The sequence below is a fragment of the Lontra canadensis genome, unplaced genomic scaffold, assembly GCF_010015895.1.
Source record: "Lontra canadensis isolate GAN:19392208 unplaced genomic scaffold, GSC_riverotter_1.0 scaffold125, whole genome shotgun sequence".
Classification (NCBI taxonomy): domain Eukaryota; kingdom Metazoa; phylum Chordata; class Mammalia; order Carnivora; family Mustelidae; genus Lontra; species Lontra canadensis.
Window position 1 is genome coordinate 4,553,363 of NW_022631119.1, and position 27,925 is coordinate 4,581,287.

Sequence of the window (27,925 nt, forward strand, 5' to 3'; positions counted from 1 at the left end):
GGGGGCATTCCCCTTCACCTCCGGGTCTGAGATTGGAAACAAGCATTTGACTGAGCAGCACGTCTAGGGAAGCCTGGAAAACAGTGTGGTGGTGGTGGAGACTCGACTTAGCTCTCCAGCCAAACCAGGTGATGGCAGTGGGAGTTGTTTTCTGTGTTGCTGGTGGGAGGTGCCCAGCTACATTCCTTTGCAGACAAGCACAAACTAGATGTTTTTGAAATTGAAGGTCTAAAACCAGCCAAAGAATTAATCCTGGTCTGAAAAGCACATGGGGAGGCTATATAGCCAACCTGGCTTGGGTGTTGCCTTTTCAACTTTGTTGCTGTTTAATAAGCCTAGAAATAAGGCTCAAGAGAAAGGATCTTTGTGAATGCTATAGGCCATGTTGCTTATGGCTGACAGTGGCTGATGGTGAGGCCTCCTGCCACCTCAGGCTCAAGTCCATCTCACAGTCGTGTGCACTTTGGTTGATGATGTGCCGAGCAGGGGTTTCAGCTGCTACCATGGGGTTTCCTGATGAAAGGTCAGCTGGATGGGCCCCACTCTTCCGTCACCCAGCCGAGAGGCCTTGTAGCAGAGCGAGAGCAGGGTCTGGACTCAGGGGCTCCCGAGGTACACGCTGGGGCCACGCAGAGGCTGAAGTGGGACCTGGTGTGTTCTCGGGTCGTCTCTTGCTTTGGAGGCTGCAGGCTTGAACATAGGCCATGAAGCTGGGGGGGCTCTCGTGCTGATCCTCGCCCTATACTTACTGCCCAAGGCACTCTGGGGAAGGAAGCGGCGGCTTCCTCATCTGCAGAATGGGGCCAGTACTGTGTCTGCCTCTGGGTTGTCAGGGTCCAGTGAGGTGATGTGTGGGGCTTTTGTGGCGTGTTGTAGAGGATGGTACGTGGCGGCTGTTTTAATTACTACTCTGTCGGCCAGGGTGGGGGTTGGGATGGGGTCTTCTGAGGTCTTGTTCTGGGGGTGTGGAGTCCCAGTAAGGGCAGTCCGTGGCGGGGGGTGAGGTCGGGCACTGTTCTTCAACTAGGAAACCACAGGCGAGAGCACTGTCTTGGGTCCGTCTGAAGCCAGCTGCTCTTTGAAGATTGACCTTGAGTTCTAGCAAGTTCAGCAGCTACGTATGTCAGCAATAAGCACTGAAGGGGTCTTGGAAGTGAGATTCCTCGAAAGAGGCAGCAATCTATTACTCACCCTGATTATCTCAGACCCAGGGTGGCAGATGGAGCCCCTGTGGTTCAGAGACAAACTCAGTATTGCTGGGGTGGGGGAGAGAGCCGAGCAGGAGAAAGTGATTACTTTGTACAGTCGGGTCCTGCAAGGGGGCTGCAGACTTTGCTGAGGGAGGCCGATGGGCCCCCCAGAGCCTGTGAGGAAGCTAGATGGAGCATTCTGTGTCCTGTAGGACACGGCATGGGGCCTTCCCTCTGGGAAGCCTTCCTCCACCCCCCAGCATTGGTGGCCGGATGTGGAAGGTAAACAGGCAGCCCTTCTGCTCTTTACTATGGATAGGCCCGGAAAGGCCTGAGCTGTAGCTTTTCATCTCCGGAAGCCCCGAGGTCCACCTAGCTCTCCTGAAGCATCCTCATTGTCCCCTTGCAGGAGCGTAACCAGGTGCCCCTGCTCCTGTGGCGCCCATGTGGCCCGGTGCCCAAGCCAAAGTTGGAGCAACAACTCCAGGGCCCTCTCCCATCCACTCTCTGCTTGGGAGCCAGGGAATATCCTGCTTGAAATCTTGATCAGTATCCCTTGCCATTGGGATCAAAGCTGGAAGTCCCCTGGGCCCTACAGGATCTCCCCTCCCCTTCCGGTCCTGTCACTGTGCTCCAGGCACACCAGCTGCTTCTCTGCTCCATGCCTGTTCCTATTCGCGGATTCCTCTTACCCCCTCCAAATCCCCGGCAACCCCAGCTCCTGCTTATTCTTAAGTTCGTACTCCTATTTGTAGGGAAGTCGTGCCCAACTCCCGCAGCCTGAGATTCAGTCCCTCTCTTAGGGACATGTCTGTCACCTCTTCTTCTTTTAACTGGAACCATCCTTTGCTCTCTTCTGCTCGCAGTGGCACTGTGAAGGCCGGAGGATAGACACTGCTGTGTCCTTAGCATGGGGGAGAGTGTCTGGAGATACAGGTGCTCAGTAAATGAACATTTATTGAATGAAGGTCGAAGTAGCCCGCCAGTCAGGCAGGTAAAATGGATGTGCCACCTCTCCATCCATCATTCATTTGAGTGTCTCCCAAGGGACAGTGGCTCTGCTTGGTATCAGGGGTAGAGACTAAGCGCCTGCAGCCCTCATCTGAGAAGGAGAGCACTGTTACTCCTAAGGCCATCTCTGCAGGTCGGCTTGAATCCCATCTAGAAGCTGGCCCTCTGCTAAGCTGTGTGCTCTGGAAGGTCGTTAAGAAGTTCTTCCCTGGGTCGCTTCCAGCCCCAGGACGGTAGCCAGCTGTCCCCACAGAACTGTGCATCAGTGCCTATAGTGATGGGGCACAAATAGGGTGCTTTTCGAGTGGAGAAAGGAGGGAGATCATCGTCCGGACAGAATCCTCTTCTGGGCGAATATTTAGCAAGCTAGATGTCTGCACGTTGTGTGCCAGGCATGGGTCTAGGCATCAGGGACACAATGGTGACCGTGACACGAGGAAGGCCCCTGCCCTCGAAATGATACAGGTGGCTAAATGCAGGGAGACCTGTCTTTTTTATTCTTTCTTTTTTAAAACTCTTTCCTTTTATATAGAAATTGCTACCTATAAGTCGAATTAGCTCATGTGGTAGGAGACGGTGAAGTGTTTCGTTTTTACGGATAGTTGAAAATATCAAAACTTAGCCCCGTGGTTTAACAGGCCAGCCACCTTCCTGAAACCCCGCTCAGTATTGTACCGTGTCTGGGGCAGCCCACTTGACTCCACGCCCTGAGCTACGCCTGGAGCCATGCAGGACTGGGAGAGGAAGTGCACCCGGGCTCTCTTCGGTGACCATTGTTATTTTTGGGGCATTGGCAGAGAAGCCCGAACCACGGAAAATCTAAAGAAAGATCGGCTACATGGTGTGGATGAGGAGAATTCGATAGCTGCTCTTCACTCTCCCGGCCCTGGGGCCCAGAACCGCAGGCTGCCCTGTGTCTGCCGTCAGGCCTGGTCTTGGGTTTTGTCTGCCCCATCCCTCCACCTCCCTCACTGTCCACGACAGCGATGCTGGGGGGATCAGCCGCTCTGTGTTCCGAGTTTTGCGCCCCTGGGACCTTCTCTCTATTCGGGACACAAAACCTGAGACTGTTTTTCCTTCTAAATGCAACTTTGTTCTGCAGGAGAGGAGAAAAGTGAGAAAGAGATTGTTCGTTTGGCGATAGTGAGGTGTGCTCTGATATGCCTCTGACAAGGGCCCATTTGCCAGTGGCCTTTGCTGGGTAATGAGAGGAGGGGAGCCCAGGGAACTTGGTGGGAAACCAAAGCTAGAGCAGTGGACTCTGTGTGTCCCTCTCGCAGGAAGATGGAATGGTGCTGGGTGGCTCACAGGCCGGGTCCTATCCTGGGAAAAAGAAACAGGCTTGGATATTGGCCTTGGTGATTTTAAAAATGTGTAAGCTTTGCCCGCTGAGTCTGTGTCCTCAGTTCCCGTGTACTTCTGGGCCCCCACAAAGCCCCGAGTCTGTTCTCTCAACGATCTCTAGAGACAGGCTCCTCTTCACCCCCAGGGCAGCACCGCCCCGGCGGGACGAATTTGGCACCTCCCATGTGCCAGGCACTGTGTTAAGGGCTGGGGATTGGGGTACTGGTGCCTGCCCTCCTTTCTCAACGCCTTTGTGGTGCACGATCCTTCAGAGCGCACACACACAGGAGCGTTTGCAAGCAGAGACAGAATCTGAGCGTACCCATCACCCAGCAGGAGCAAATATCACTTTGCCAAACTTGTTCTCAGCGTCACCCAACACCCCACCTGCCTTTAGAGTATTTTAAAGGCAACCGCAGGCATCACCTGTAAATGTGTTTGTATGTTTAGCTGATACGGATCTGTGTTTTCTTTCTTTCTTTTTTTTTTTTTTTTTTAAGATTTTATTTACTTATTTGACAGAGATCACAAGTAGGCAGAGAGAGAGAAAGGAGGAAGCAGGCTCCTTGTCGAGCAGAGAGCCTGATGAAAGGCTCGATCCCAGGACTCTGGGATCATGACCTGAGCTGAAGGCAGAGGCTTTAACCCACTGAGCCACCCAGGTGCCCCAGATCTATGTTTTCTATATAACCACGCCGTGTTACACTTCTGACCTGTCCGAAGAAGAGCCTGTCTTCCCCTTCTCTCTGCTTCTCTGACTTTTCCCTGTCCTTCCTGTTTCTGGCTCCATTCCCTCTGCCAGCCTCTGAAGTGTGGGCATTTCGCAGTGTCCTTTCCCCTGGAGGATTTTATCCACCCTGCTCCCCGGCTTCTGGTCTCACCTCTCCATGCACGACTCCTGAGTCTCCAGTCCCACCTCACTTGTCACTCTCCTGTGGGATTGTTTGCTCGCCTGTCACTGTCCCCTGTTAGACTCTTTCGTGGAGGAACCTGGCCTTAACCTCTCCCCAAATGCCAGGCCCCAGCACCACGCCCGGCCACAGGAGAAGCTGGGGAGATGTTTGAGTGAGTGACCGAGGGAACAGGTAACCCTTTCGCCAAGTTGCAGACTCGGTTTCTGCATTGACAGCCAGTTCCGTGGCACATGCATCGCGTTCGGCATATCCCAGACCACGCTGAGTCCTTGCTGCCCAGCCTGGACGTTGCCCTGCCCGTGGGTCATCCGGTTCAGAAGTCTGGGAGTCCTCTTTTGACTTCGAACCCTGTAGCCGCAGCCCAGTTGTACCGATTTCTTTCTCTCGCGTATCTCTCCGAACCCTCCCCTTCCTCCTTCCCTTCACTGCTCCTGCTGTCCTAGCTCAGGGCCACACACGGGGTGCTTTCAGACACAGATTCTCGTCAGCCTGGGTGCAGCTGCAGTGCCGCCATGCGCTGTGTGACTTTGGGGAAATGGCGTAACCACTCTGTGAGGATAGTGCGTGCATCCTGGGGCTGTGGTGAGACCTCAGCAAATTCATGCTTGTGTGCCCTTTGGACAGTGTCTGGCACCGGGGAAGTGCTCTGATGTCAGCCCCCCACCCCCCTCATTGTTCCTGGGGTTTGGCTTCACCCCAGTCCCCTGCCTCATCTCGTTAGCCCCCTGAGCGTTATCTTTCTGAGACTCACATGTAATCAGGTCACAGAGAAACCTGCCTCTCACGGCCCAAAGAACAACTCACTTGTTCTTGAGCCTCCCTCTACTTTTGGACCCCACCTCCTGCTGCTTCTTGGGGGTTCCCAGATGTGTGCACACTGGTGTTTTTTGCCCTTGATGTTCCCACTATGTGGAGTGACCTTCTTCCCAGGTCATCACCTATCAGAATCGTGCTTCTCTTTCACAGCCTAGATCAGGTGTCACCTGACCTCTGCTGTCCTCGAATCACACTGCCTGCCCTGCGGTGTCCCTCTCCGGCCAGACCATGCCCTCCTTCTGGCTAGCACCAGCAACTTCTGCAGCTCTCCCTAGACCCTTGCTTGTGATTCTCTTTGTCTTGAATCTCAGCTCCCACCCCACACCTGCAGGAGGTGGGGAAGCTACCTGAAGGCCACTTTCACCTTAGTAGATGCTTAGTGACGTGAGCTGAGCATTTTCCCTTCTCTCTGCCTGTAGTTCTTCCTCTTCTGTTTTCTTGTCCGAGGGGACAGGATGCTGTGGGAGTTGGAACTCATGGCAGTGGTTCACTCCCACCAAGGAGAACGGCCACCTACTTTCCCTGCTGGATTCAGGCTGCCTTTCTCTCGTTCTCCCCGTCAAGTTCTATCTGTGGGCACCAGGCTAGACACCAGGGGAACTTTGGGATACAGGCTTTCTTATCTTCCCTTTGTTTGTGGCTCCACCTTACAGAAGGGAGCAGGCCTCCACCGTTTCAGACTGGAATGGCAGCACATGTGCTGTCTGCCTTCCTCCAGCCGCCTGCCACCCACGGAGCCAGAGGATCAAAGGCTTCAGCAGGGGAGGGGAGGGAAGGGGATTCACGTCAGTGGCACTAGAAACTCTCCTTTCCCCTTCCAGAGCTTAGCAGACAGAGCCCGGTCTTCCCCTCCATCTGGGGGGGCATGGGGGCTGCCGTAGCAGGGCCACAAGCCTTTGGAACAGATTCCACGTAGAAGATTGAGATCGAACACGGCGGTATTTTTCAGTAGCACAACTGTTCCAAGTTGAGTCCCATGCGTATCTGCCATTTTATAAAACAGATGAAGAGAGCTCTGCTGAGGGTAAATTTGAATAAGAGGCACCTGCCCTCAGCCCTGGCACCTCTCAAGGCAGAGCGCTTTTGGGAGTGCTGTTTGACAAGCACTCCTTGGTGTGACTTCCCGTTGTCCACCCTTTTTGGCCTGGGAGTGTCCCTTTGTGTGGGGTCCATTATGGTTCACCCTCGGGCCTGTGTGTCTCTGAAGAAGGTGGCCCACAGTGGCTCCTTATCTGTTCGGGCTTATTTGCCACCTCCACAGAGAGGTCTTCCTAGACTGGCTGAACTTGATCCCCGCCTCAGCTGCCCCCTCCACTGGTTACTCCTGTCACATTGCCCTGTTGTGTTGTGCTGTCGTCTCCTGTCTTCTCTTCTACTTGCCATCTCCTCTGCTACAACCGAAGGTTCGTGAGACCAGGGATGTTTGTCTGTTTAATCCCAGTGCTCCAGAGTAGTAGGTGGTGTGGAGTAGACACCCGGTACATTTGAAAATTAGAATGGATGATTGAAGTTTGGGAGGAGCTCAGAGCAGTGTCTTCTTCTGGTGGGGCAGGGGTCTGCCTGGGAGGGAGGTGTCTGATGCCAGCATTTTGGGGCCCAGGCTGGGATGACTCTGGAACCCGGGGAGGCCTGCCCACCTCCTTTGGTTCTCACACAGTGTCAAGGCATTGAGACCTCACCACTTTTTTCCCCACGGACCTGAAAGGCTGTGGCTCCCTGTGCGGCTCCGGTCTCTCCTTTTTGGACTCCTCTGGGAGAAAGCAGGTGGTTGGGGCTCTCTGAACCCATAGAGGACTGGCTGTTCTGCTCCAGCCTGAAATTGATTTCCTCCAGGCTCTGCCTTGATCCAGGCCCTGCCCTGGACCAGGCCCTGTGGACGGAGGGAGGGGCCTAAGCCCGGCCTTCCCTGCCACGTGGGAGGTGGAGAGGGATAGAGCCACTTGGCCTGGGGGCCACTGGCCTCCCCCCATGTCTTGAAGAGCCCCACAATGGCAGTTGGGCTGCACCTTTGTTTTCTGAGTGTGCTGGCGTGTCATAAATTGTTATTTCTATACCTTCAGAGCATTATTAGGCCTCTCCTTTGCAGTCTGGGGACAGATTTGATGCAGGGTCAGTTAACACGTTGTGTTGAAATCTGTCATTGTGCCCATATAAGGCAAACTCCTCGGGTTACTTTTTACCTTGGCAGAATCACAGGAATGTCAAGGTAACCAGGCCACCTCAGCATAGCTCTGATTCTCTTTGGGTCACCTGACCGGCCCTCCCTCTCCCATGACTCACCCTGCAGCCTGTCGTGAGGCCTCTGGTGCTTGTGGCCCATGGGATTGGCCAAGAGCCTCCGGGGCCGCACTTGGTTCTGTGTCTTCCTTAGAGTGGCTCGAATGAGAGAAACTAAGTAAGGTACCTCACCGGGGGCCCGGCAGAGCGGGAACCAGAGCCGGAAGGGCATCGTGGCCAGACTCGGGGTTGGTCAGGAGACACATATGGGCCCAGCTCTGACACCCCCCAGCAGTGTAACCACGGGTGGATCGCTTCAGTTTTGGGAGTCTCACCTGTAACGTGTAGGGTGCTCAGAACAAATTCTGGCAAGCTGTAAGCGTTCAGTAAATGTGAGTCATTTGTACAGTTAGATTAGGGGAAGCCTCCTGCCCCACCTAGTCATAAAAACAGCTCTTGCTATCTTCTCTGGAAGCTCAGCTCAGAGCTGGGACGCCGGTCCTCTCTGGAAGACTGACCGCACGGCTTCCCGATGGCACTCCATTACCTCCCGTCTTCCCGACACACACGCACGTACAAAGCCACTCCTTTGTCGTGACAGGGCCAGGAGTCTGATGTGCCCCTGAGAGCGGTGGGGGCCTCCCCCTCCTCCTCTGACATCACACCGCTCCTGGAGACAGTCGCCCCTTGTGACTGTTCTGTGGTTTGGCCAGGCCTCAGTACCAGCCCCAGGAAGGGCCTGTAGGTGGGGTGAGCCCCAGTGAGAGTCTAACCCTGTCACTCTGCCAGGGCAAACGGTTTCACCATTTTTAATGGAGCAATTATGAGTCAGAGGTTTCAGTCTCTGGACTGGTTCCTCCCAATCCTGTAATTACGCTTTGGCTATAGAACCTTATTTTGGTTTTTCTTTAAAAAAAAAATCCTTTCAAGATGCTGTTGATACTGTCCATCTTGTATGTTCAAGGGGTCTGAGATGGAGTAAATATGGTAAAAAAAAAAAAAAAAAAAGAGACCCCCACGTGGAGAACAATTTCTTCACCCACAGAAGTTGTGCTCCCCATCCCCCACCATCATAGTGCCAGGAAGTAGACCCAGAGCCTGCTTACACGAGGCTCAGGGCAAGAATGGGTAACTTTGAACACCGCCATTTACCTCTTGGCAAGCTCCAAATTCTAAGCCAGGAATTTCGGGTCTGAGGCACCTCCCCGATTGACGATGGATTCATTCAGTCCCTCATCCAGTTTTCACTGAGGCCTTGCTTGGTCCCAGCTGCCGAGAGGAGTTGCCCAGAGTGGAGTGGATGCTCAGCAGAGGGTGGGCAGGCTGATGGGGACCCAGCACCTCTGTGGGCGCCCTGCCAGTTCTGGGCCACTCAGAGATGAGAGGAGTTGATCACACAGATAAATGCCCTATATTCTCTTGGCCTCCTGACTCACCCTGCTTCTCGAAGGGATCGTCTTATTCCCACCCAGGCTCTGTGAGTGGGAAGCCAGTGGGACAGAGCACGGATGAAACAAGTGTGTGTCTGTGCGTGCTGCCCGGGGCTCCAGCCCCCCCACCCCTCCTTGACAAGAGCACAGATTTCCAGGCCAACCCAGTTCTGCCCTAGCCATGCCAACCACCCCCAGACACCCCTCCCTGCTTTCACTGGAGCAGAAGGCTTCGGGCCTAATCGGTGACCATTTAATCAGAATGCCCCAAAACAAGAAAAAGGGAAAGTTGTCAAAAGCAAAACCTACACCAGTTAGAAATCACTTGTAGGCCCAGCATAAATGTGCTCCTGCCACCACAGCCCAGTTTGTGACCATGTCAGTTCCAGCAGGAAGCAGGCCATCTGCTAGTCGGTGAACAGAGGGCAAAATGGTGGTGTTTGCCCTGCCTCCAGGTACCCCTGCCTTTTCCCTTCTCCATTCTGTTGGGGTGTTTCTGGGATGGGCTTTGCTGGCTGAGAGCAGCAGTAGCCTGGAGTCTTCTCAGTTCCCCCTCTGACTTCTCCCTAAATCCCAACTGCCTGTTATTTAGAAAGCAAGTCCATGGGCAGCTTTGTTCATGCTGAAATGTAAAATCGACAGGCTGATTTTCTTAGGCACCTGTTAGGATTCCAAGCCACATACTCTCAGGCCAAAATTGGCTCACTTGGCTGTCTTTTTGAAAGATCAAAGTTTAAACCAGACAATCTTTAATCTCCCTTCCTACTCTGAAACCTGAGCTGAGCTGTAAGCCACTGAAAGTAAATGGGGTTTTTGTAGCTCGGACTCCATGCTCTCCAGGTGAAGGGCCTCTGTGCCTGATCGTTTCACAGCAAAATGCCAGATCGGGCCAGAGGAGGTGGAGGGCATGTCCCCAGTCTCTGCTGCTGCCCTAATTTAAAAACAGCCTTTTGGGAGTGGAAGTTTTTTCTTTTAAAGGTAGCCATTCCAGGTAGGCCTCACCCATCTCCTTTTCCTGCTGAAAAGCTTTCTTTTGAGAGCTGAGTGCTGCCTTCTACCTCTACCCTGTGGGCCCCACCTGCCTTTAGTTCAGACCCTTATCTCCATGCGCATTTCTGTGTGAGGAGAGCAGCCTCTTTCCCCTTGGGGAGGACCCATTTCTTTCGTGTAATCTCAGTAGCTTTGGGTTGGTTGGTTGGTTGGTTGGTTTTCCGTGTGTGGGGGATAGCTCCAGAAAAGGTCCATTTAAGAACAGAGACAAGCTCAGACCGGGGGACCTCCCTACCCTGGGCTGCCAACCCCACTTCTCTGGGGGGTTTCTTTTAGCCCCAGGGTCATGTTCAGTCTGACAGATGCAGGGGGTTCCGTAGTTCTCTGTGGGCCTCCGTTTCCTCACTTGTAGAGCAGAGGAGTTAGTGTGGTGGTTCTCAGCCTGGCAACATGTTACACTTACTTGGTAAGCTTCCTTAGTTTCACTATTTAGGACCCATCTACAGGGACTGATTCATCTGACCCGGGGTGAAGTTCAAGCATTTTTATGAAACTCCCAGGTCCCATATATTTATTGTCACTTGATTTCCAGCAAGGGCAAAAGACCTACCCAACAGGGAAAGTGACGTTGTTCCAATAAATGGTGCTGAGACGATTGGATATGCACATGCAAATAATGGAATTGCACCCCTCCCTCACACCATATACAAAATAACTCCCAACTGGATCTAAGACCTAAATGTAAGAACTAAGACTGTAAAAGTTGTAAGAAAACATTGGCGTAAGGCTTCGTGACTTTGGATTAGGCAGTGGTTTATTAGGATACCAAAAACACACTCAACCAAAGAAAAATAGTTATCTTAGACTTATTGAAAATTAAAAACTTTCTTTTGCTTCAAAGAATAGTTCAGAAAGTGAAAGTAAAAAGACAGCCCTGAGAATGGGAGAGAATATTTGCAAATCATGTATCTGATAAGGGTCTAGTGTCCAGACTATATAGAGAATTCCTATAGCACAACAGGGAAAAGACAACCATTTAAAAAATGGGCGAAGGACTAGAAACATTTTCCGAAGAGGTTACTACAAATAGTCAATAAGTGCATGAAAAGATGCCTGGTATCATCAGTCATGAGGGAAATGCAGGTTAAAACCACAGTGAGACACCGCGCCAGGATGACTGTAATCAGAAAAGTCTGATAGTGAGTGTTGGTCAGGTCGTGGAGAAGTCGGAGCCCTCCTGTGTGGCTGATGGGAACGTAAAGTGGCGAAGCCTCTTTGGAAGACCGTCTGGTAGTTCTCCAATGATTGAAGAGAGTTGCTGTATGCACCAGCGCTTATACCTTTAGGTGTACACCCAGGGGAACTGGAAACACACATTCACGCAAAAACTTGCACGTGAATGTCCGTAGCAGCCTCATTCACCATAGCACAGGTGGGAATGCGCCAGACGTCCCATCGGCTTGCAAAGGAATGAATAAACAAAACATGCTACATGCATGCGCTGGAAGCTTACTCGGGAAGTAACGTAGCACACCTGCCCCCGTGCAGGTGAACCTTGAGCACACACTGAGTGAAAGAAGCCAGACCGAAGCCACATACTGTGTGATTCCATTGATAGGAAATGTCCCTGGAAAGGCAGATGCACGGAGACAGTAGACTAGTGGTTGCCAGGAGCTGGGGGCGGGCGTGCTCATCAGGATGAAAGTGTTCTGGGTTAGATAGCGGTGATAACTGTACAGCCTCATGAATAAACTAAAACTCACCAATTTTTATGCTTTAAAAGGGTGAGTTCTATGGTATGGGAATTATAACAACAAAAAAGAATGGGTTCTCCAACCTGCACCTGATTCAGAAAACACATGCCCGCCCGTGATCCAGCATCTCTGCCTCCATGTTGCATTAGGGCCTCTACTGCTGGCTAGCAAGTTGCCTCAAAGCTTAGTGGCGTAAAACAGTATTTATTGTCTTAAAAATTGAAAGGAAAAACCAGAAGAGCTCAAGGGTAATTCTAATGTACAGGCAGGGTCCAGGACCTCTGGGCTTAAAGGGTCTCTGGCAGCATGAAGAAGCGGGTCTGGTCCTTATGTTCCTTTACTCATTTGGTGGTGAGGCAAAGACAAGTGGAGTTTGGGGAGATTGCATTGTGTCAGCCCCCGGAGTACGGCCAGCAGCGTGGTGGATCCTGGGTGGGGGGGTGGTGTCTGGCTTCCCCAGCTGTGGTGCCGATGCTGCAGGAGGCACCTTTGGGAACAGGAAGGCTGCAGTAATGAATAGAACAGCCCAGATCGCTCACTCTCCACAGGCTGTGTGGGCATCACCCTGTTGAACGCTCACACCATGCCTATTATCCTCATTTTACAAAGAAGGAAGCGGAAGCTGGGAGAGGTGACACTTGTTTTCTCAGGCCACACACACACACAGTAAGTGGCGAGGTGAGCATTTGAAGCCAGGCGTGAGATTCGAGAGCCCCTGCTCCCCACTGTGTCACTTTGTCCTCTCCATCCACTGCCGCCCAACCCTCGCACACGGGAGCCCAGGAGCCCTGATGGCCTGAGCGCACCAGGGGAGCTCCCGAGGGCTCCTGTCCCCTTCCATCAGAGCAGGAGGCCAAGAGCAGTGTCTTCCCTGGCTGGCTTTAGGAGTGTCTACAGCTCTGGGATTTATTTCTGTGAACTGTTGAAAGTAAGCGGTTTTATCCCTAACTGGGGACTCTCACCAGTATAAAATGAGATCAGAAACCATGAAGTCATCAGTGACTGGTCATGAGAAGCCCCCAGACCATTCTGCTCATTCTGGGGTTTACTGAGCACCAGCTATGCAAGGCCGTGGAGTCCTACAGCAGACCAGACTCGTGGAGACGACAGTATACTCGGGAGGGGGACTGGTTATGGATGGGCGACATCATTTCTGAGAGTAACAAGTACAACGAATACGACATAACAGTAAAGTGACTGCAAGGTGCAGATGTCAAGGTCAGGGAAGACCTGGGGTGATGAGAGATAGCCAGCCCTGTGAGGAGTGACAGGAAAGTTAGAGACCAGTGCTCACGAGGTGGGGACGATACTGCAAAGTCAGTCTCTTGCAGCAACGAATGTGCTTCCCTGGGGGACTGGCCAAGGCGGGAACGGTGGCTCCCAGGGAGGGGGTATGGGGGAGAGCTGGTCTCTGCGTGGACACGCAGGACCTTTGGAATGCTCACAGCTCTGTTCTCCAGTATTTATACCTCTCCTCCGGCTGGAAAGTCAGAGCTTTTTTCATGTAGGCTGAGAAAACTCCGAATAAGGCAACGTCAGGCCAGGACATAAGAAGCATTCCATATTTCCCTGTAATTGCTTTCAAATTAGGTTATGTCGTCATGGGGCAGGACACGCAGCAGGCCCACTCTCCCCTTGGCTAGCTGTGCAGTTGGGTTCTGGGCGGGCAGCTCATTGTGTCCCCCATGCTGCAAATCGCCCGCCTCGATTTCCCGTGCTGGTGGGGCTGCATCCGTGACCTGGCGGCCAGTTCGTTCTCTGTTCTCAGCCCGCTCCCTAGTTTCTCTCCCCTTCGGCTCTGCTAAAGGCAGTGGGTCTGTTCCAGAGGCTCACAGACTCCCTGGATGGTCCCTGAGGCTGTTGCTGGGGTGATCGCCTTCTTGCCTGGGCCACTGGCGACCAGATTCCAGTAGGCTGAGCCGGTGGGGCCTGAAAGGGCCTTTATAGTTGGTGATGGAACCCGGGGGTCAGGGGAGCAGTTTCTGCTTTCAGGACCTGAAAAGATGCCCCATTGGGGCCAGGGCTCGTCTGGAGCGTGGCAGTAGCCAGGCAGATGGGCGATAAGAACGGTGGATGCCTGTCCTTGGGATAAATAGCTGTCCCTCCCTTGTGTCCAAGCCCCAGACACCCTTCCTGAGGACCCGTGGAAGCAGGAACCATGGGCAGCATCAGAGGCCACAGCAGGGAAGGTGGGAGTTCAGGAGGTGGGATGGCGCCCCCTCCCTCAAGGCAGCCGGTGCCCCAGCGGAGCAGCAGACCCAACACGGTATTGCAGAGATGAGGTTTGAAAACTCCCAGCACCACGGGGAGCCCTGTCTTGCCTCTGTGTACCCTGGGGGAGTTTGGTGTGACCCATTCGGGTCAGGCCTGGACCTGGGGAAAAGATGCATCTGGTCCTTGGGGGTCAGGCTCTTGGCCTGCGATGTCCTACTCATGGGGTGGGGAGGGTCCACAGTGAAAGGCAGTGGGTGCAGCATGAGACAGCAGAGTTGGCCCTAAAATTCTGTGAGGCGTGGAGTCAGTGGAATCCACATGTGAGCTGCTGTGAGTAGGAACACGCAGCTTTCAACGCTGGTCTGGGAGACCTCCTAACGAGGGCCCATCATCAAAGCCAGCGTGCTTGCCCCGGCCAAGGGACTTGGCTGAGCCTGTTTCTAGGCCCAGACTGACTTTGCAAGAGGCTTCTCTTTATTCTGGGTTTAGTGGAATTCCAGCTTCCAACTGACATTTCCCTCCACACCACCCCCTTCAGTGCCATGGCCATGTTTTGTAACAGGAAGTCGTTGAGAAAAAGAGGGAAGGAAAGTTTTTCCAGCTGGGGTGGCAGCATCCTACCAGGACCCTTTCTTGCACTCACTATCACTGTGCCCACTGGAACGCCACTTGGTTGCCCTATGTTTTCACGTTTGGTTCTTATTCACTGACTACCCCAGAGTAGAGAGGGTTTACCTCTTTGGGTTGGGGGAGGGAGTCATCAATGAATGGCTCATTAAAGCCCCCCCCCACCCCCGCTGCCACATTCCTGGCTGCTTAGGTCATCTCCCGAACAATATCCATCATTCATTCACCCAGCAGCCCCACATCCTGGCCACTGGGAGGGGTCCTTGTGACACAGGAAGGACTTTATGGCCTGCATGCTAGCCCTCCTCCCTCCTCCTGCCCCCACACACGGAGTGACAAAGCAGAAACAGCCCAGGGGCCCCTCTGAAGCCCGCCTGCCTTCCCCGGTGCACCACAGCCCTGGGAGTGGTGACTGGATCCCAGAGAAACCAACAGGCCCGGCTTTCTCTCTCCTTCCACCCCTTCCTCTCCCCCACTTGCACCCTGTGCTATTTTAACAACCTGAGAAGAATCTTGAACAGGCTGCCCGTGTGCAGAGGCAAGTTCTAAGCCTCTTCTCTGTGGTTTTTTTCACGTGTCCTCTCAAAGACAGACAAGTCCACATCCTTCCTTCCTCCCTAGATAGGTCAAGGGTTGGGCGCAGGCTCCCTTCTCAGAATGGCAAGGACAGGCCGGGAGCAACAGGGCCAGCCCCAATGTTGTTTCGCCTGCCTTGTGCTGGCCCTTTAGGAAGCAGGCAAGCTTGTGGAGACACAGCTCTGCCTGCCTCACTCTCTGAGTTCCCCTCCAGCTCCGGGGCGGGGCTGGGGTGGGGCGCCTTCTTGACCCCATTCTGCTGGCCCTGCTTTTGCCAGGCCAGTACCAAGCATCCCACTCAGACTTAGTGGGTGAGGGTCTGCCCTGAGTTTGTGTGGACAAGCTCTGTGACCTCGGGCAGGACACTGCGCCTCTGCCTGCCTCAATTTCCTTATCTGTATACTGGAGATGATAATTTACACGATCATGAGGCTGGAGGTTTTAAAGAGTTACTCCGTAGACATAGTGAGAACTAGTAATTAGCAGTTCTTGCATAATTTCTGATAACGTGCCCACCCCCCTCCACCAGAATGTAGACTGCCTGCTTCGCTTCTCCCCTGCCCAGAGCCCCTACTGAGTAGGGGGATTCCAAGGTGGGATTTGTTGACCAGGAGAAGGCACTGAGTGGATGGGGTCATGGACGCTGTTCAGAGTCCGTGCTTACCCTGAAAATGGCCTTAATAGTAAAACCCAGCTGAGTTCGTTGCCTTTGCGTTTTCTTCCTCCCACAGAGTGCCTGCCGGTAGCTCTGGACACCCCCACTCCCCAACAAAATGGAAGCCTTGAGCTTGCCTTTCTCAGTCATGACAGTTGGTATCTCCATCCACCTCCATGACTCGTCCGCCTTCCTCCTGTAAGTCTCTCTCAGAGGCTCTTTACTCTCTTCTTCCTGGTCCTCACGCATCGACCCTCGCCCCCTTCAGCTCTGTCCTCACACAGCCGGCGCCAGTGTGACCTTCCCCAGGCCCTGTGAGTAGCCCGTGCTGGCCTCCTGGCCCAGCGTGCTCTGCCTCACTCCCTTCTTTGCCCTCAAACCTGCCAGAGGGCCTTTGCACATGCTGTTCCTATTATCTGGAAAAGATTCCTTCCTTATTTTTGTCTTAACTCTTTCTCAGGTGTATCAGAGTCTAGAATCCCCTCTTCCCTGTGTCTGTTCTTACCACTAGATCAGGAGCTAGGATGTTGAACACTCTTTAGCTCCCTTTCTGGGGGCAGCGGGGAGAGGGCACAGGCCTGACACCTCAGAATGGGGCCTCTGAAGCTCAAAGCACCTGGCCCAGCTCAGTAACTGTCTAGGTCATGACTGTTGGTGGTCAAGTCATGATACCTCCCAGACCCTCGATTTCCTCATCTGTAAAATGGGGCAATGATGGCAGCTATCCCACAGGTAGTTGTGAAGATGAGAGAAGTTAGTACGTGACATGGTGCCCAGTACATCGGGAGCTCATTGGAAGTGTCCGCTCCCATTGTAACTCTCACACCACTTCCCCTGCTGGTGTTGCTTCTGTAGTTGAGTCACTGCTTGATTCACGAGACCCTCTCCCTGTTCGGACCAGGCGCGCCGTGATTTTGCAGGCTATGTCCTCGGTTGCTCACGCCTGGATACTCGGCCCAGGACCTGGCCCAGGGTCGACTCCCAGCAAATGCTTGTCGAGGGAATGGGCGTGTTCCAGCCTCATGGGCCTGGGGCATCGAGGGGCATTGGGACCTGTTGGCGGTTGGGCTCTAAGGCTCCTGCTCTGAGAACTGTGCATTGCAGAGGGTGGTGTGGTGGGCGCCCAAGGCCTCTATCTATTGAAACCACCCCCCCAACACTATCCACCCCACACATCTTAGTCTAAACTGGGTAGGGAGAGGAAGTGTATAAGTAGAGAGTTATTCTCATAACCAGCTAGGAAAAAAACCTGAATTTTTAATGTCCCATCCGAATTCCAGCTCCTACTCACCGGTCAGTGCGTGAAGAGGTGGCCGTCTGGGGTGGACTTGTTCCCTCCGGATGGCCTTCTGAGGTCCTGTTGTCTCCGTCCGTGAGCCTCTCTGGTGTCAGTACGTGCCCTTCGTCTTCTAGGAGGAAACGGAGCCAAGCAGGGCATGGAGAGGGAGGGCGGGAGGCCTGTTGGCGGGGGTTCTATTCTGTCTGCGGCACGTCGGGGAGCGAGTCCTTCCTTCTCGCCGCCTGGACGGCCAAGCGCGGATTCTCCCGGCACCTGCTCTGTTCTGCTTAGGACTGTGCCTGCTTGCAGCTAGGGAGACAGAAGCGCACGGTGCCTAGTTACCATTTATTTGAAGATAGATCTTTCTTTGACATATGTGTAACACTGAGTGCTTACTTCATCGGTGCCAGGCCCAGTCCTAAGTGATTTACTTGAATTATTTTGTTTAATCTTCATTTAAGAGGTCACTGTACCTGTTTCACCACGGAAGAATCCAAGGCTCACCGCCCACCCAGGGTTCGCCTGCTGGCAGCTTGCCTCGCTGCCAGAGGCAAGCTTTTGGCCCGGGTCTGTGCGAGCCCCAAGCCCCAGCGCTCTTGTGTGCTTCCCCAGAGGAGCTGGGCACAGGCTGCGGGGCACGTCTGGAGGGCGGTTGGTGCAGTGGCCTCGTGAGGATGGATAGCCTGAACCTGAGAGGCGAGATTTGCCCACAGCCTTCAGGGGCGGGGCCTCCTGCCCTTCTGTTTCCACTCCAGACCCTGGGGCGGGGGGAGGGCCTTTGCAGAGAGGGAAGCGGCCAGTTCACCTGGCGTCTGTCTGCCTTATGCCAGGCACTGTACTGGGGGCTTTAAAGCATCTCCCCCGTTTAATCCCATGCAGCTGCATGAGGCAGGTTCTGGTAAGTCCATCACAGGGAAGGAAACAGGTGTAAGTAGGTTAGGGAGCTGGCGTCCGAACCCAGACCGTGCCCTTTGAGAGCGCGTGGGCGTAACCCAGGCAGGCCGGGTTGATGACGGCTGCCGTTTAGATGCCTTCCTGGCCCTGCGTGCAGACCAGGGGCCTAGATGTTGGCCCTGGCAGCACCACAGCCCTGGGGTGGCGGGGGGTCAGCCTCTGGGAATCACCCTCCTAGGTCCTTAGCCTCGGGATGAGATTGGTCGCTTTGCCACTCACCAGCATCTTTTGGAACATGCACAAGCAGAAGACAGGCGTTCCTGGTCCCCTCCTGCCCCAGCCTAGCCTGCTGCCACCACCACGGCCATGCATGGCTTAGGCATTATAATGGCACATGGGATGTGAGACGTCCCTCCTGCCCCTCTCGGAGCTCGTGCACGTGCAGGCAGCATCCAGTAGGACCCAGAATGACTGGAGAACATGGCTGAGAGCTTCCCAGGGTTGTGTGGCGGCCAGGGCAGGCGGGGACGGAGGAGGCACTCAGTGGAAGAGGTGGCTGGATTTCATGAAAGGAGGAGATGTGGGGACGCCCCTCGATGACCAAGGACCTGCTGTTTATTGAGCACCTGCCATGTGCTCTCTGGGCATCACCACTGCAAACCCTCACACTGACCATTACTTGTGTGTCATCCTCATTGCCACGTTACGGATGGGGAGGCACGCATTACAGGGGTCGGATGGTGTGTCCACTTGGGCGCGGAAGCGGCAGCCTAGCCCTCGTTTGTCTGAATTGAGAGTTGCTTGGGGGGGGGGGCTGGGAAATGGGGTGGGAAGGCACATTTCTGTGCCTCAGTGAGCACCTGCTTGGTGGCCGGAGCTTGAGTATGTAGGGAGGCAGAGGACAGCCCTGGAGTGAGAGCCCAGAGAGAAAGGTGCCGTGATGAGGTCTGCACAGAGGAGGGCACATCCGAGTCAGAATCCGGTTGGGCCAAGCAAGTCGCTCTGGGTGTCCCCAAGGAGCTGCACTTCAGGCTGATTTGCGGGGATCTGCCTGCTCAGGAGAGATAGAAGCAAGGCCGGGGCACCCTTAGCTGAAGGGAGAACTCCACACAGGGTGGGCTTGGGGGCGCTGGCCCACCCACAGTCACCCACCGTTCCGGCGTGGGTTTGGAAGGAAACTGTGTGCCCATCCTCACTGTGGTGCATCGTGTTAATTAGGCGGCTTCTTGGTCTGGGAGGGGCCTTGTGTGGAGTCTCTGAATGAGCAGGAGTGGTGACAGTTGTCAAAACACATGGTGCTCCGCCAGAGGTTCCCTGGAAGCCCCTGGCTCCCCACATGGCCTCTGCCTGGGCCTGGGCCTGGAGTGTGCTCTGTGCGCTCCTGGCCCTCTGCCCACCTCTACCCTGGCCTGTGCAGAGGGAGGGGGCAGGGCGGGGCATGGGGGCTCCGTGAGAAACAGAAGCGTGGCATTGTTCCCAGACCCTGTTGTGGGAGGCTCAGTTACCCCAGAAGGTGTCTGGACATGTCCATCTTTAAGTGCTGTGACATGCTTTCTGGGGGCTGATGTCTGGTGACATGCCGAACTGGCAGCGGGCTGAGTGACGGGGGCCCTGTGGGAGATACTCTGTTGGGGATTTGGGGTTCTTGTTTGTGGCCCTCTCTGTCTGAAAGTGTCCCGTCACCTTCAGCATCCGCATGCCCTGTGTTTCACAGAAACTTCTTAAGAGACGGCTGCCTAACCCAGGTGGGCAGTGGCTGCCTGCCTCCCTCTTGACTTCCAGCTTCGTTACGCCCCCTTAAGGTTTGGAAGAATGGGAAGTGGAATGTTCCCTAGGGAATAGAGGGTGTCTGCCTTGCAGGAAAACAAATTGGGCTTGCACGGGGCTCAGAGAATCTGCCACTTACTCCCTCGCTGATAACACAGCGGGTCTGTTAACTACCCCGAGCTTCCGTTTCCCCAGATCAACTTGCCCAGGTCACTTAAAGACACAAATAGTGCATACGAAGGCCACATTGTGGTCTTCATATGGTGGCCACTGTGGTCCCATGTCAGGGCTGTGGCCTAGTCCTTTTGCTAGAAAGCCCCAACACCCTCATGGACCCTCTATGCCTCTCTGTCTTGGCTCCCCAGACGTTCACAGCCTGGTGCAACTCCCACTTGCGGAAGGCCGGCACGCAGATCGAGAACATCGACGAGGACTTTAGAGACGGGCTCAAGCTTATGCTCCTTCTGGAGGTCATTTCAGGTGAGTTCCCTTTCCACCACAGGACAACCCAGACCTGGAACAGCTGTGCTGTCGCAGGTCCTGGGGACACAGACTACCCCAGCTGTCCCGTGCCTGCTAGGAGGATCATGAGGCCTGAGTGATGGCAGCATGTCTGGGCGCTGGCCTGGGATGGGGCGGGGAGGGGGCAGAGCACCATGACGGCGGGCTCTGGAGAGTAGTAGGGTCACTAAAGCTTCCCTTTCTTCCCCCTCTCTCGGTGTGTGGCTCTCAGGAGAGCGGTTACCTAAGCCAGAGCGGGGCAAGATGAGAGTGCACAAAATCAACAATGTGAATAAAGCCCTGGACTTCATCGCCAGCAAAGGGGTCAAGCTGGTCTCCATCGGGGCAGAAGGTGAGCTTTGTGGGGGCAGGTCGGTTCTTGGCCCGTAGGCTCTGAGGCCGGAGCTCTTTGTTCTGAACAGACTTGTGTGGGTGACAGAGCACTTGGGGGTGTGTAAAGCCCCAGTAATATATCCAGCAGTGACCACAGTGCCCGCCCTCTCAGTGGGATCACTGAGCCCACGACTTCCCCCACCCCCTCCACCTGCAGAACAATCCATCCGGGACTCAGGAATCTGGCGTCCTCAGGCATGTAGGGCAGGCCCCTGCTGCAGGGGAGGAGTGGCTTTGACTTAGACCCTGGATACCCTCACTCGCCCTCCTTGTGCTGGGCCTGAGAGACACCGACAGACATGTGACCTAGCATCTGTCTGTGCCTCGAGCACCTTTGTCCTTTGGCCCTGCCTGGTATCTGTGGACAGGAGGGAATGCAGAAAAGAGAAGGACATTTGAGGCCCAGTGTCGGGGCTCTGGGCTGGGGTGCAAGTCCAGAGGTCACTAATGACATGCTGTCCCTCCCGCAGCCAGCTCGTCTTGAACTCACAGGCCCTTTTGGAGACGAGGCGAGGCCTGATGGAGCCCAGAAGGTCCCCATCAGCTCCCGCTCACAGTTCCGCTCATTAGAGCAGGATTTCCTACACCCTGACATCCATGTTGTCCCAGCTTTTAGAAAAACAAAGAAAACTAATTGCCTTTAATGACAGGGCTCTGAAAGTTTGGCCAAGACTCTAGGCCAGAGTGTGTGTACTGAGTTCCAAGGCTCTGCCCCCTCCCGGGACCTCTCCGGGAGGGGTGCCAGGCATCACATGCCATGGTTGAGGTGGTTGGTGTTTGTTTAAAAAAAAAAAATCAAAACCCCCCAAATCAGTTGGGCCCTCTGATTTTCTGTCCTTACATGGATCTTTCCCCCCGGCTCCATGCCAGCCTTCTGCTTCTCACAGCTGCATGTGTTTTGCTCAAATGCTAGCCTGTAAATACAGAAGGGCTGAGAGGACAGACCCGGTGGCACTCATCAGTTTTCATTTGAAGAAAAACTCCATCTAAAAATGTCTGTTCGTGCCCAGCTTGGTTCACTCGCAGTCCCTGTGACCACTTGGCCCGGGGCAAAGCTGAAAGGCAGCCCGCAGGAGGCGCCCCGAGGGCTCCAGAGTACCTGAGAGCCTGGCGCCCACCCCGCCCCCATCGCCCTGCCCACCATGCGGTCCAGGCTGCAGCGGAAACATAGCTTCCTCGGGGCACAGCTATGGGTCCAAGAAGCAGCTGGAGCAAGTGACACAAGAGAAGCTGTCTCCCCTCCCTCACGGGATCTCCCTAAGCCCTCCAGGACCAGCTTCCTTGTGCAGCCGGCCGGCTAAGGGAGCCACGGCCTCCTCTGCAGACTGTGGCCGGCTCCTGCCCTGACGTGCCTGGCACTTGGGAGGAACGCGGTATAGATTTCCTGACTGGATGGCTGCCCTTGCCCTGCGCTGGGAGGACTCAGCCTGGTTTCCAGGTCTGGCCTTCTTAGCCCTGGGAAAGGGCCCTACAGACACTGTCCTTCCCCTGCCTCCAGCCAGCCGGCCACGCAGGTTTCCTTACCCTGACACTCTGAAGCCGAAAGCTCTGCCCTCTGCCTTCAGCCCGAGGCTTGGCTGTGGGGACCGTCTCCATGGTGGCTCACGACCCACCACTTTGGGCCCCACCCCGCCTCGAGTGTGCCTTGGGGAAGGTTGGGCCCCCTTCTCTGCATGAGCACTCTGCCTCCTCCAGATCCAGCCCATCCTAGAGCTTTCTATTCTCGAGGGCCAGCGGTCGGGTCTCTCCCTGCACCTGCTGCGCTGAGATCCTGGGGGGCTGGTGGGGTGCAGAGGCATTCAGAGGACTGCCGTGGCCCATCTGGTCAGCAGACTCAGGGATGAGGCCGGTCACCCTCACTTCTCTGACCCAGCCTGGGACACGTGGCGCCCTGAGTGTTACAGAGAGGACTGCTCTCTAAGCCCCCGAAGCTGACGCGTGTGGTGCAGGCCCTTATCTCTCACTCCCGGGAGTTGGAGACAGTCGTGGGTTTCGGTTAAGGAAGCACATGCTTACCAGCTGCGCCTCTGTCACCGCTGTCCCCGTCCTGCAGCATCGTAGCTTCCACAAGGGCAGGTTCCGGGTCCCCGGATAGGGCAGTGCTCACGAAGGCAGGCCGCGAGCAAGTAAACAACAGACATGTGGTTACAAATGGTGGTCAGTGTGCGAGGGGAGAGGCCCCAGGTGGGCGCCTGCAGATCCGTGCCCGGGGAAGCCACCTCGGAGAGGTGCCAGCAGAGGCTTATAGGATGGGAACGACGGCCATCTGAGGGAAGGGTCAAGGGGCATACTTCATGGGCAGACAGAAGGTGTGAGGTCCTTCCGGCAAGGACAAACCTGGCTTGCCAGAAGGACCCAGCCAGAGTGTGCCGAGGCGGGCAGGTCCTGCAGGGCTCGTGAGGAGGACTGGGGGGCGTGGGCTTCGTTTAGGTGTGGTGGGCCTGTGAGCAGGTGAGCGGGACAATCCAATGTAGCTCTTCAGGCAAGCGCCTGGCTGCTGTGGGGGTTGGGTCGCACGGGGCACGGAGGGGCAACAGTGTGTCCAGCTCGGGGGACCACAGTGGCCCAGACGGGTGGAAGGACATAACAGATGGCCAGCAGACAGGAGTGCAGCGTGCACCCACCAGTGGGGACGTGGCCACAAAGGCGGGAGGGAGGTGCAGGCAGATGGTTGGGAATGCCGGCCCCGCACCTGGGATAAGCCCCAGCGAGGAGCAAGCTGGAGCTGGCCAGATGGGAAGAGGCCCGCAGGTGCCAGGCAGCGGAAGAAGGCTTTTGGGACAGTGCATCCTGGCGTTCAGGCCACATCTCCCAGTGTGGGTGGCGGACAGGCCTGGGTGGCTCCCGTGGGACAATCAGAGCTCATCTCTGTACAGAGCCAGGAGGAGTCCCCTCCACTTTTAACAACTTCTCACCCTCGGCCCCCTTCCCTGCATGCAGAGATTGTGGACGGCAATGCAAAGATGACCCTGGGAATGATCTGGACCATCATCCTCAGGTTCGCCATCCAGGACATCTCTGTGGAAGGTGAGAGCCTGGATGCTAGCAGAGTACAGCCTTTCCTCCCCTCCCTGCTTCCGCCCAGCTTGGGGAGAGTTAGATTACAATGTTGGGGTTCTGTCTTCCTGCTTGAGGTTCTGCCCTGTTTCCCAGCATCCTTCCCAGGGCCTGGCCCTGTGCGAGAGTGGTTAGTGAGATGCTGGCCCAGCTGTAGGTGGGGGGGGCCCCAGCAGCTGCCCAGCTCTGCTGTCCACCCAGAACCCTTTGGCTCCTGTGGTCTCCGTCTCAGTGGACCCTGACCTGATCCTCATCAAATGGGCACAATTGACCCCATTTTACAGTCAAGGAATCTGAGTCACAAAGTAAACTAGTGATGGAGTCAGGCCTGGCGCTAGTGCATCAGAACTCTGCACGTGTCTGCTTGACACCCCCATCCTCTGACCTTTGCCTCCCAAGACCCTGGGGCCAGGCCGGGCTGTCCAGGAAGGCGCTGCTTCACTTCCCCTCCCAATGCCTGTGTGTGCCGCAGCATGAGAGAAGGCATCCCAGCCAGCCCATGGAGGGGATGTGTGCAGTAGGCCACAGCGGTGACTGGGATGGACGTGTCCCCTGCCCCCAGAACCCCCAGTCTGTCCTTGGGGAACCGATGACCTGGGCTCCCCAACTCCCATTTCCCTGAAGCCACCCCTGCATCTGGGAGACCCCAGTGCTCCTAACCCCCTGCTGAGTCTTTGCATTCAGGAGAGGCCGAGACCAGCAGCCGGGGCTCATTGGGCACTGTGTTGGCGGATAAAGGCACAGGCCTTGTGGTCAGAAACATGGCCCAGTGTCAGGCGGCCCTGTCGCTGCCACTTCCTGGGAGGACCCTGGGCAGGTGACGACTCAGGGCTGGCTCTGCAGACCAATGCCTGGGACCAGCAGAGGCCTGCGGAGTCTGGAGCAGGAGCAGCTCTCGTCCCTGGCTGTGCTGCTGTCCATCTGACCTCTGTGCTCACGTCCCAAGTACCATTCCCTGGGACTGGGTCCTGAAGGTCGGGTTTGGAGCCGGTGCTCACCGTCCTCGTGTGTTTCTCAGAGACCTCCGCCAAGGAAGGGCTGCTTCTGTGGTGCCAGCGGAAGACGGCCCCTTATAAGAACGTAAACGTGCAGAATTTCCACATCAGGTGAGCACCCAGCCACAGCGTCCCAGCCCGTCTCCTTCCCTTGCTGTCCCCCTCCCCCGGAGATGGAGATCTGTCCTCCCACATGCACCCTTTTCCTGGTTCTCCCCCAAGGGTCAGGGCCACCCAAGCGAAGTCCCACGGTGGGCCGTCTCCCTCTGTAGCAGGCTGTCCCGTTCAGGGCAGTCACGTTGTCCCAGAGGTGAGCACTTGTTCGTAAGGTGCTTGTCACCCGTCAGTGGCTGGTCTGTTGACATGTATTCCCTCCTTTAATCCTCACAAGGGCCCTGTGGAGCACAGGTGCTATCACTACCCCATTTTATAGATGTGGAAACAAGGAGCAGGAAGTAATGGGACTTGCCCAGGGTCGCGCTGACAGAGCTAGGATTTTACCACAGGCCACCCGCCTGCAGCTGCTCTGCTCTGCTCTCTCCATGCAGTACCCAGCACACACACGCTGTCTAGTAAACTTGAATTAGTCCTTCCTGTGGGTGTCCGGGCTGTTCGCGCTCGCATGACGGTGAGAGGCCTCCTTTCAACCTTTCCCTTTCCATCCCCAGCTGGAAGGACGGTCTTGCCTTCAATGCACTGATCCACCGGCACAGACCAGAGCTGATCGAGTATGACAAGCTGAGAAAGGTTTGCCTCTTGCTGTTCCCCTCAGTGGCCGGAGATTACACAGGGTCTGACGTCGAGCCTGATCCTGGGTCAGCTCCCCCAAGCCTGTCCATTGCTGGTGTCCACAGCTGGATTCTGCACTCAGATGGCCAGGCTTGGGGAGCCGTGTGCCAGCTGTCACCAGACCCCAGGCTCTATGGCTGATTCTTGCTGCCCTTGCTTCCCTTGGGGACTGTCCCCTTTTTCCCTTTATGGGCATTGCAACTGCCCACAGTTATTTTAGGGCCTGGCCAACCGTGCCTTCTAGCTCCCCTCCCTTAACATTTAGCCTCTGGAAGCATTTCCTCTCTGTCTAATGGAGAAGAGGGGTGAGGAGTTCTAGACCATCCCCACCGGCAGGTGTTTCCTGTGTAGGGTCCTTTCTGATTTGCCTCTGCAAAGCTTGGGATCCTGTAAGACCAAGGCCCTGGCCTCTAGGAGCTCCCCTAGCAGAGAAGGCAGGGTAATGTGTCCAGAGCAAACGTGTCCATAAGGCTGTGCACGTGCGCTGGGGCTGAATGAGGGCGGCAAGGGGGTCAGGCCCAGCGCGTCGGGGATAGATAACGCACCTGCGCTGGCCCAGACTCGAGGAAGGACCCCCGGATTTGGGGGCAGCCTAGAGCCACAGGGGGCAGTATTCCCAACTTGGGGGGCTGTGGGCACGAGCCTGCACTTGGTCTGTTCCAAGTCCCCCTGGGTAATTGGATGGGGCTCTAGCTGGACATGGATTAAGGCACATGAGGGAGGGTCTTTTAATTCTATGGACAGTGGGGAGACTGCGAAGGGATGCTTCAGGAAGGCTGGACCTTGGAAGCTCTCAGTTTACCCCCTCCCCATCACCCCTCCCCCAGTGCATGGTCTGGACCCCACTTCCCAGGTTTTCAGGACAGAGGTCTTAATCTGGGGTCTAGAGAGCTGGAAAGTGTAAGAAAAAACACACCTGTGTTTTCTCTGGAGAACACGTTGACAGTTTGCCCCACGAAGATTTCCAGAGGCCTTTCTTTGGGTGGGAATGGATTCCATCTGGGTGTCCCCAGCTCCATTCCCCACCGCAGCATAGGGGGCTGAGAACTGCTTCAAGAACCCTTTCTAGTCCCGCCCCTTCCCAGAATGCCTCCCCTCCAGGCCAGCTTTGTTCCCATGTGCTTCTGCTCCTGCCCCTGACCAAGTTCTTCCTCTTTCCCCAGGATGATCCCGTCACCAACCTGAACAATGCCTTTGAAGTGGCTGAGAAGTATCTAGACATCCCCAAGATGTTGGATGCGGAGGGTAAGCACATCCCTTCTGTTCTGTCCCCACCGTGTTCTGCGCACGTCTGTGGTAACTTGAGAGAGCTGGCTGTGCCAGTGAGACGGGCTGAAGGAAGCTGGTCGAACCGAGGACTGTGGTCCTGCCCGGGAGCCAGAGCGGGAGCAGCCTGAGCAGACCAGACGGGCTCAGGGAGGGATGAGGAAGCTGGGAAAGGAGGAGCTTGAAGAGGACAGGTTCTGGGGGCCGCATCTTGAAACGGGGCAGGAGTGTCCTGCCAGTACCCAGCCTGAGTCCTGCTCCTCTCATGGGATGGGCAGGCCAGGTGGCCAGGGAGGCCTGGCTCTTGCAGACAACCCAGATGGCTGCCTTCCCTGCTTGCCCCAGGCTCGGAGTCCGGAGCCCATCAAAGTGGAGTGTTTGTTTTTTCCTTTTCCGGCTTTGTTCCATTTCCCAGCCGTGCCGCCCCCAGCCAGGACCCATGGCTCTGGCCTCTGGTGGCCCCTGCGGCTGACTGTCGAGCAGCCCCTTGAGGCCATTCTCAGAGAGAGGAAGTGGCCTCATTCTAATCCAGTTCCCACAGCCTTAGCCTTTCTAGAGACCACAGGGGATGGAGGGGCTGAGGGTGCGGACAAGCCCGCTAGAGTCAGCAGGGGTCACTGAATCCATTCTGAGGGTCTTTCTCCTGGGATGCCTGTGGCCTTGGGAGAGTTTGGAGCCCAGTGAGCAACAGCCCTCCCCCCCGCCCCTACTTGGGCAGTTTAACCCTTGTCGTTCACTTACAGACATCGTGAACACGGCCCGGCCCGACGAGAAGGCCATAATGACCTATGTGTCCAGCTTCTACCATGCCTTTTCAGGAGCGCAGAAGGTACCGGGCAGGGCCAGGCAGGCCCACCTCGCCGCCACTGCCCAATGCCGCTGCTGCCTCTCGCCTCCCACGCTCACCTCGTTTCTCTTGCAGACGGCAGTGGCCTCTCTCCGACTGGAAGCCACCCCCAACCCCGACTTCAAGCGGCACTGCCCATGTAGTCTTTGCTCACAGTGTCTGTTTCGCTTCTGGTCTGGGCCAGACTCCGTTCCAGGCATGGGGCATACAGTAGGGACTGGGTCAGACAGGATCCCTGATCTCATGCAGCTGCCATGTCAGTGGGGGAGAGAGGTGACAGGCATGGCCTCAGCTTAGGTCGTCTCATGTGGTATTGAGCACAGTAGAGAATGTGGGGCAGGATAGGGGAATGTGGGAGACAGATGCAGGGGGCTGCTTCAGCTGGGGGCCGCGGCAGGA

At 55.6% G+C, this 27,925-nt stretch overlaps 1 protein-coding gene across 5 annotated transcripts in view; it reads left to right on the forward strand.

Annotated features, from left to right (window-relative positions):
• ACTN4 (actinin alpha 4) overlaps nt 1–27,925 on the forward strand; it is a 68,339-nt gene that overhangs the window by 22,192 nt on the left and 18,222 nt on the right. For 3 of the 5 annotated variants that reach the window (XM_032841910.1, XM_032841906.1, XM_032841904.1), the window contains exons 2-8: nt 20,044–20,158; nt 20,412–20,531; nt 23,513–23,599; nt 24,648–24,735; nt 25,293–25,371; nt 26,577–26,658; nt 27,423–27,508. In XM_032841910.1, the coding sequence (XP_032697801.1) occupies nt 20,044–20,158; nt 20,412–20,531; nt 23,513–23,599; nt 24,648–24,735; nt 25,293–25,371; nt 26,577–26,658; nt 27,423–27,508 (657 nt within the window). The remainder of the gene's footprint in view (nt 1–20,043; nt 20,159–20,411; nt 20,532–23,512; nt 23,600–24,647; nt 24,736–25,292; nt 25,372–26,576; nt 26,659–27,422; nt 27,509–27,925) is intronic. The other 2 variants (XM_032841905.1, XM_032841907.1) reach the window with 1 other exon arrangement.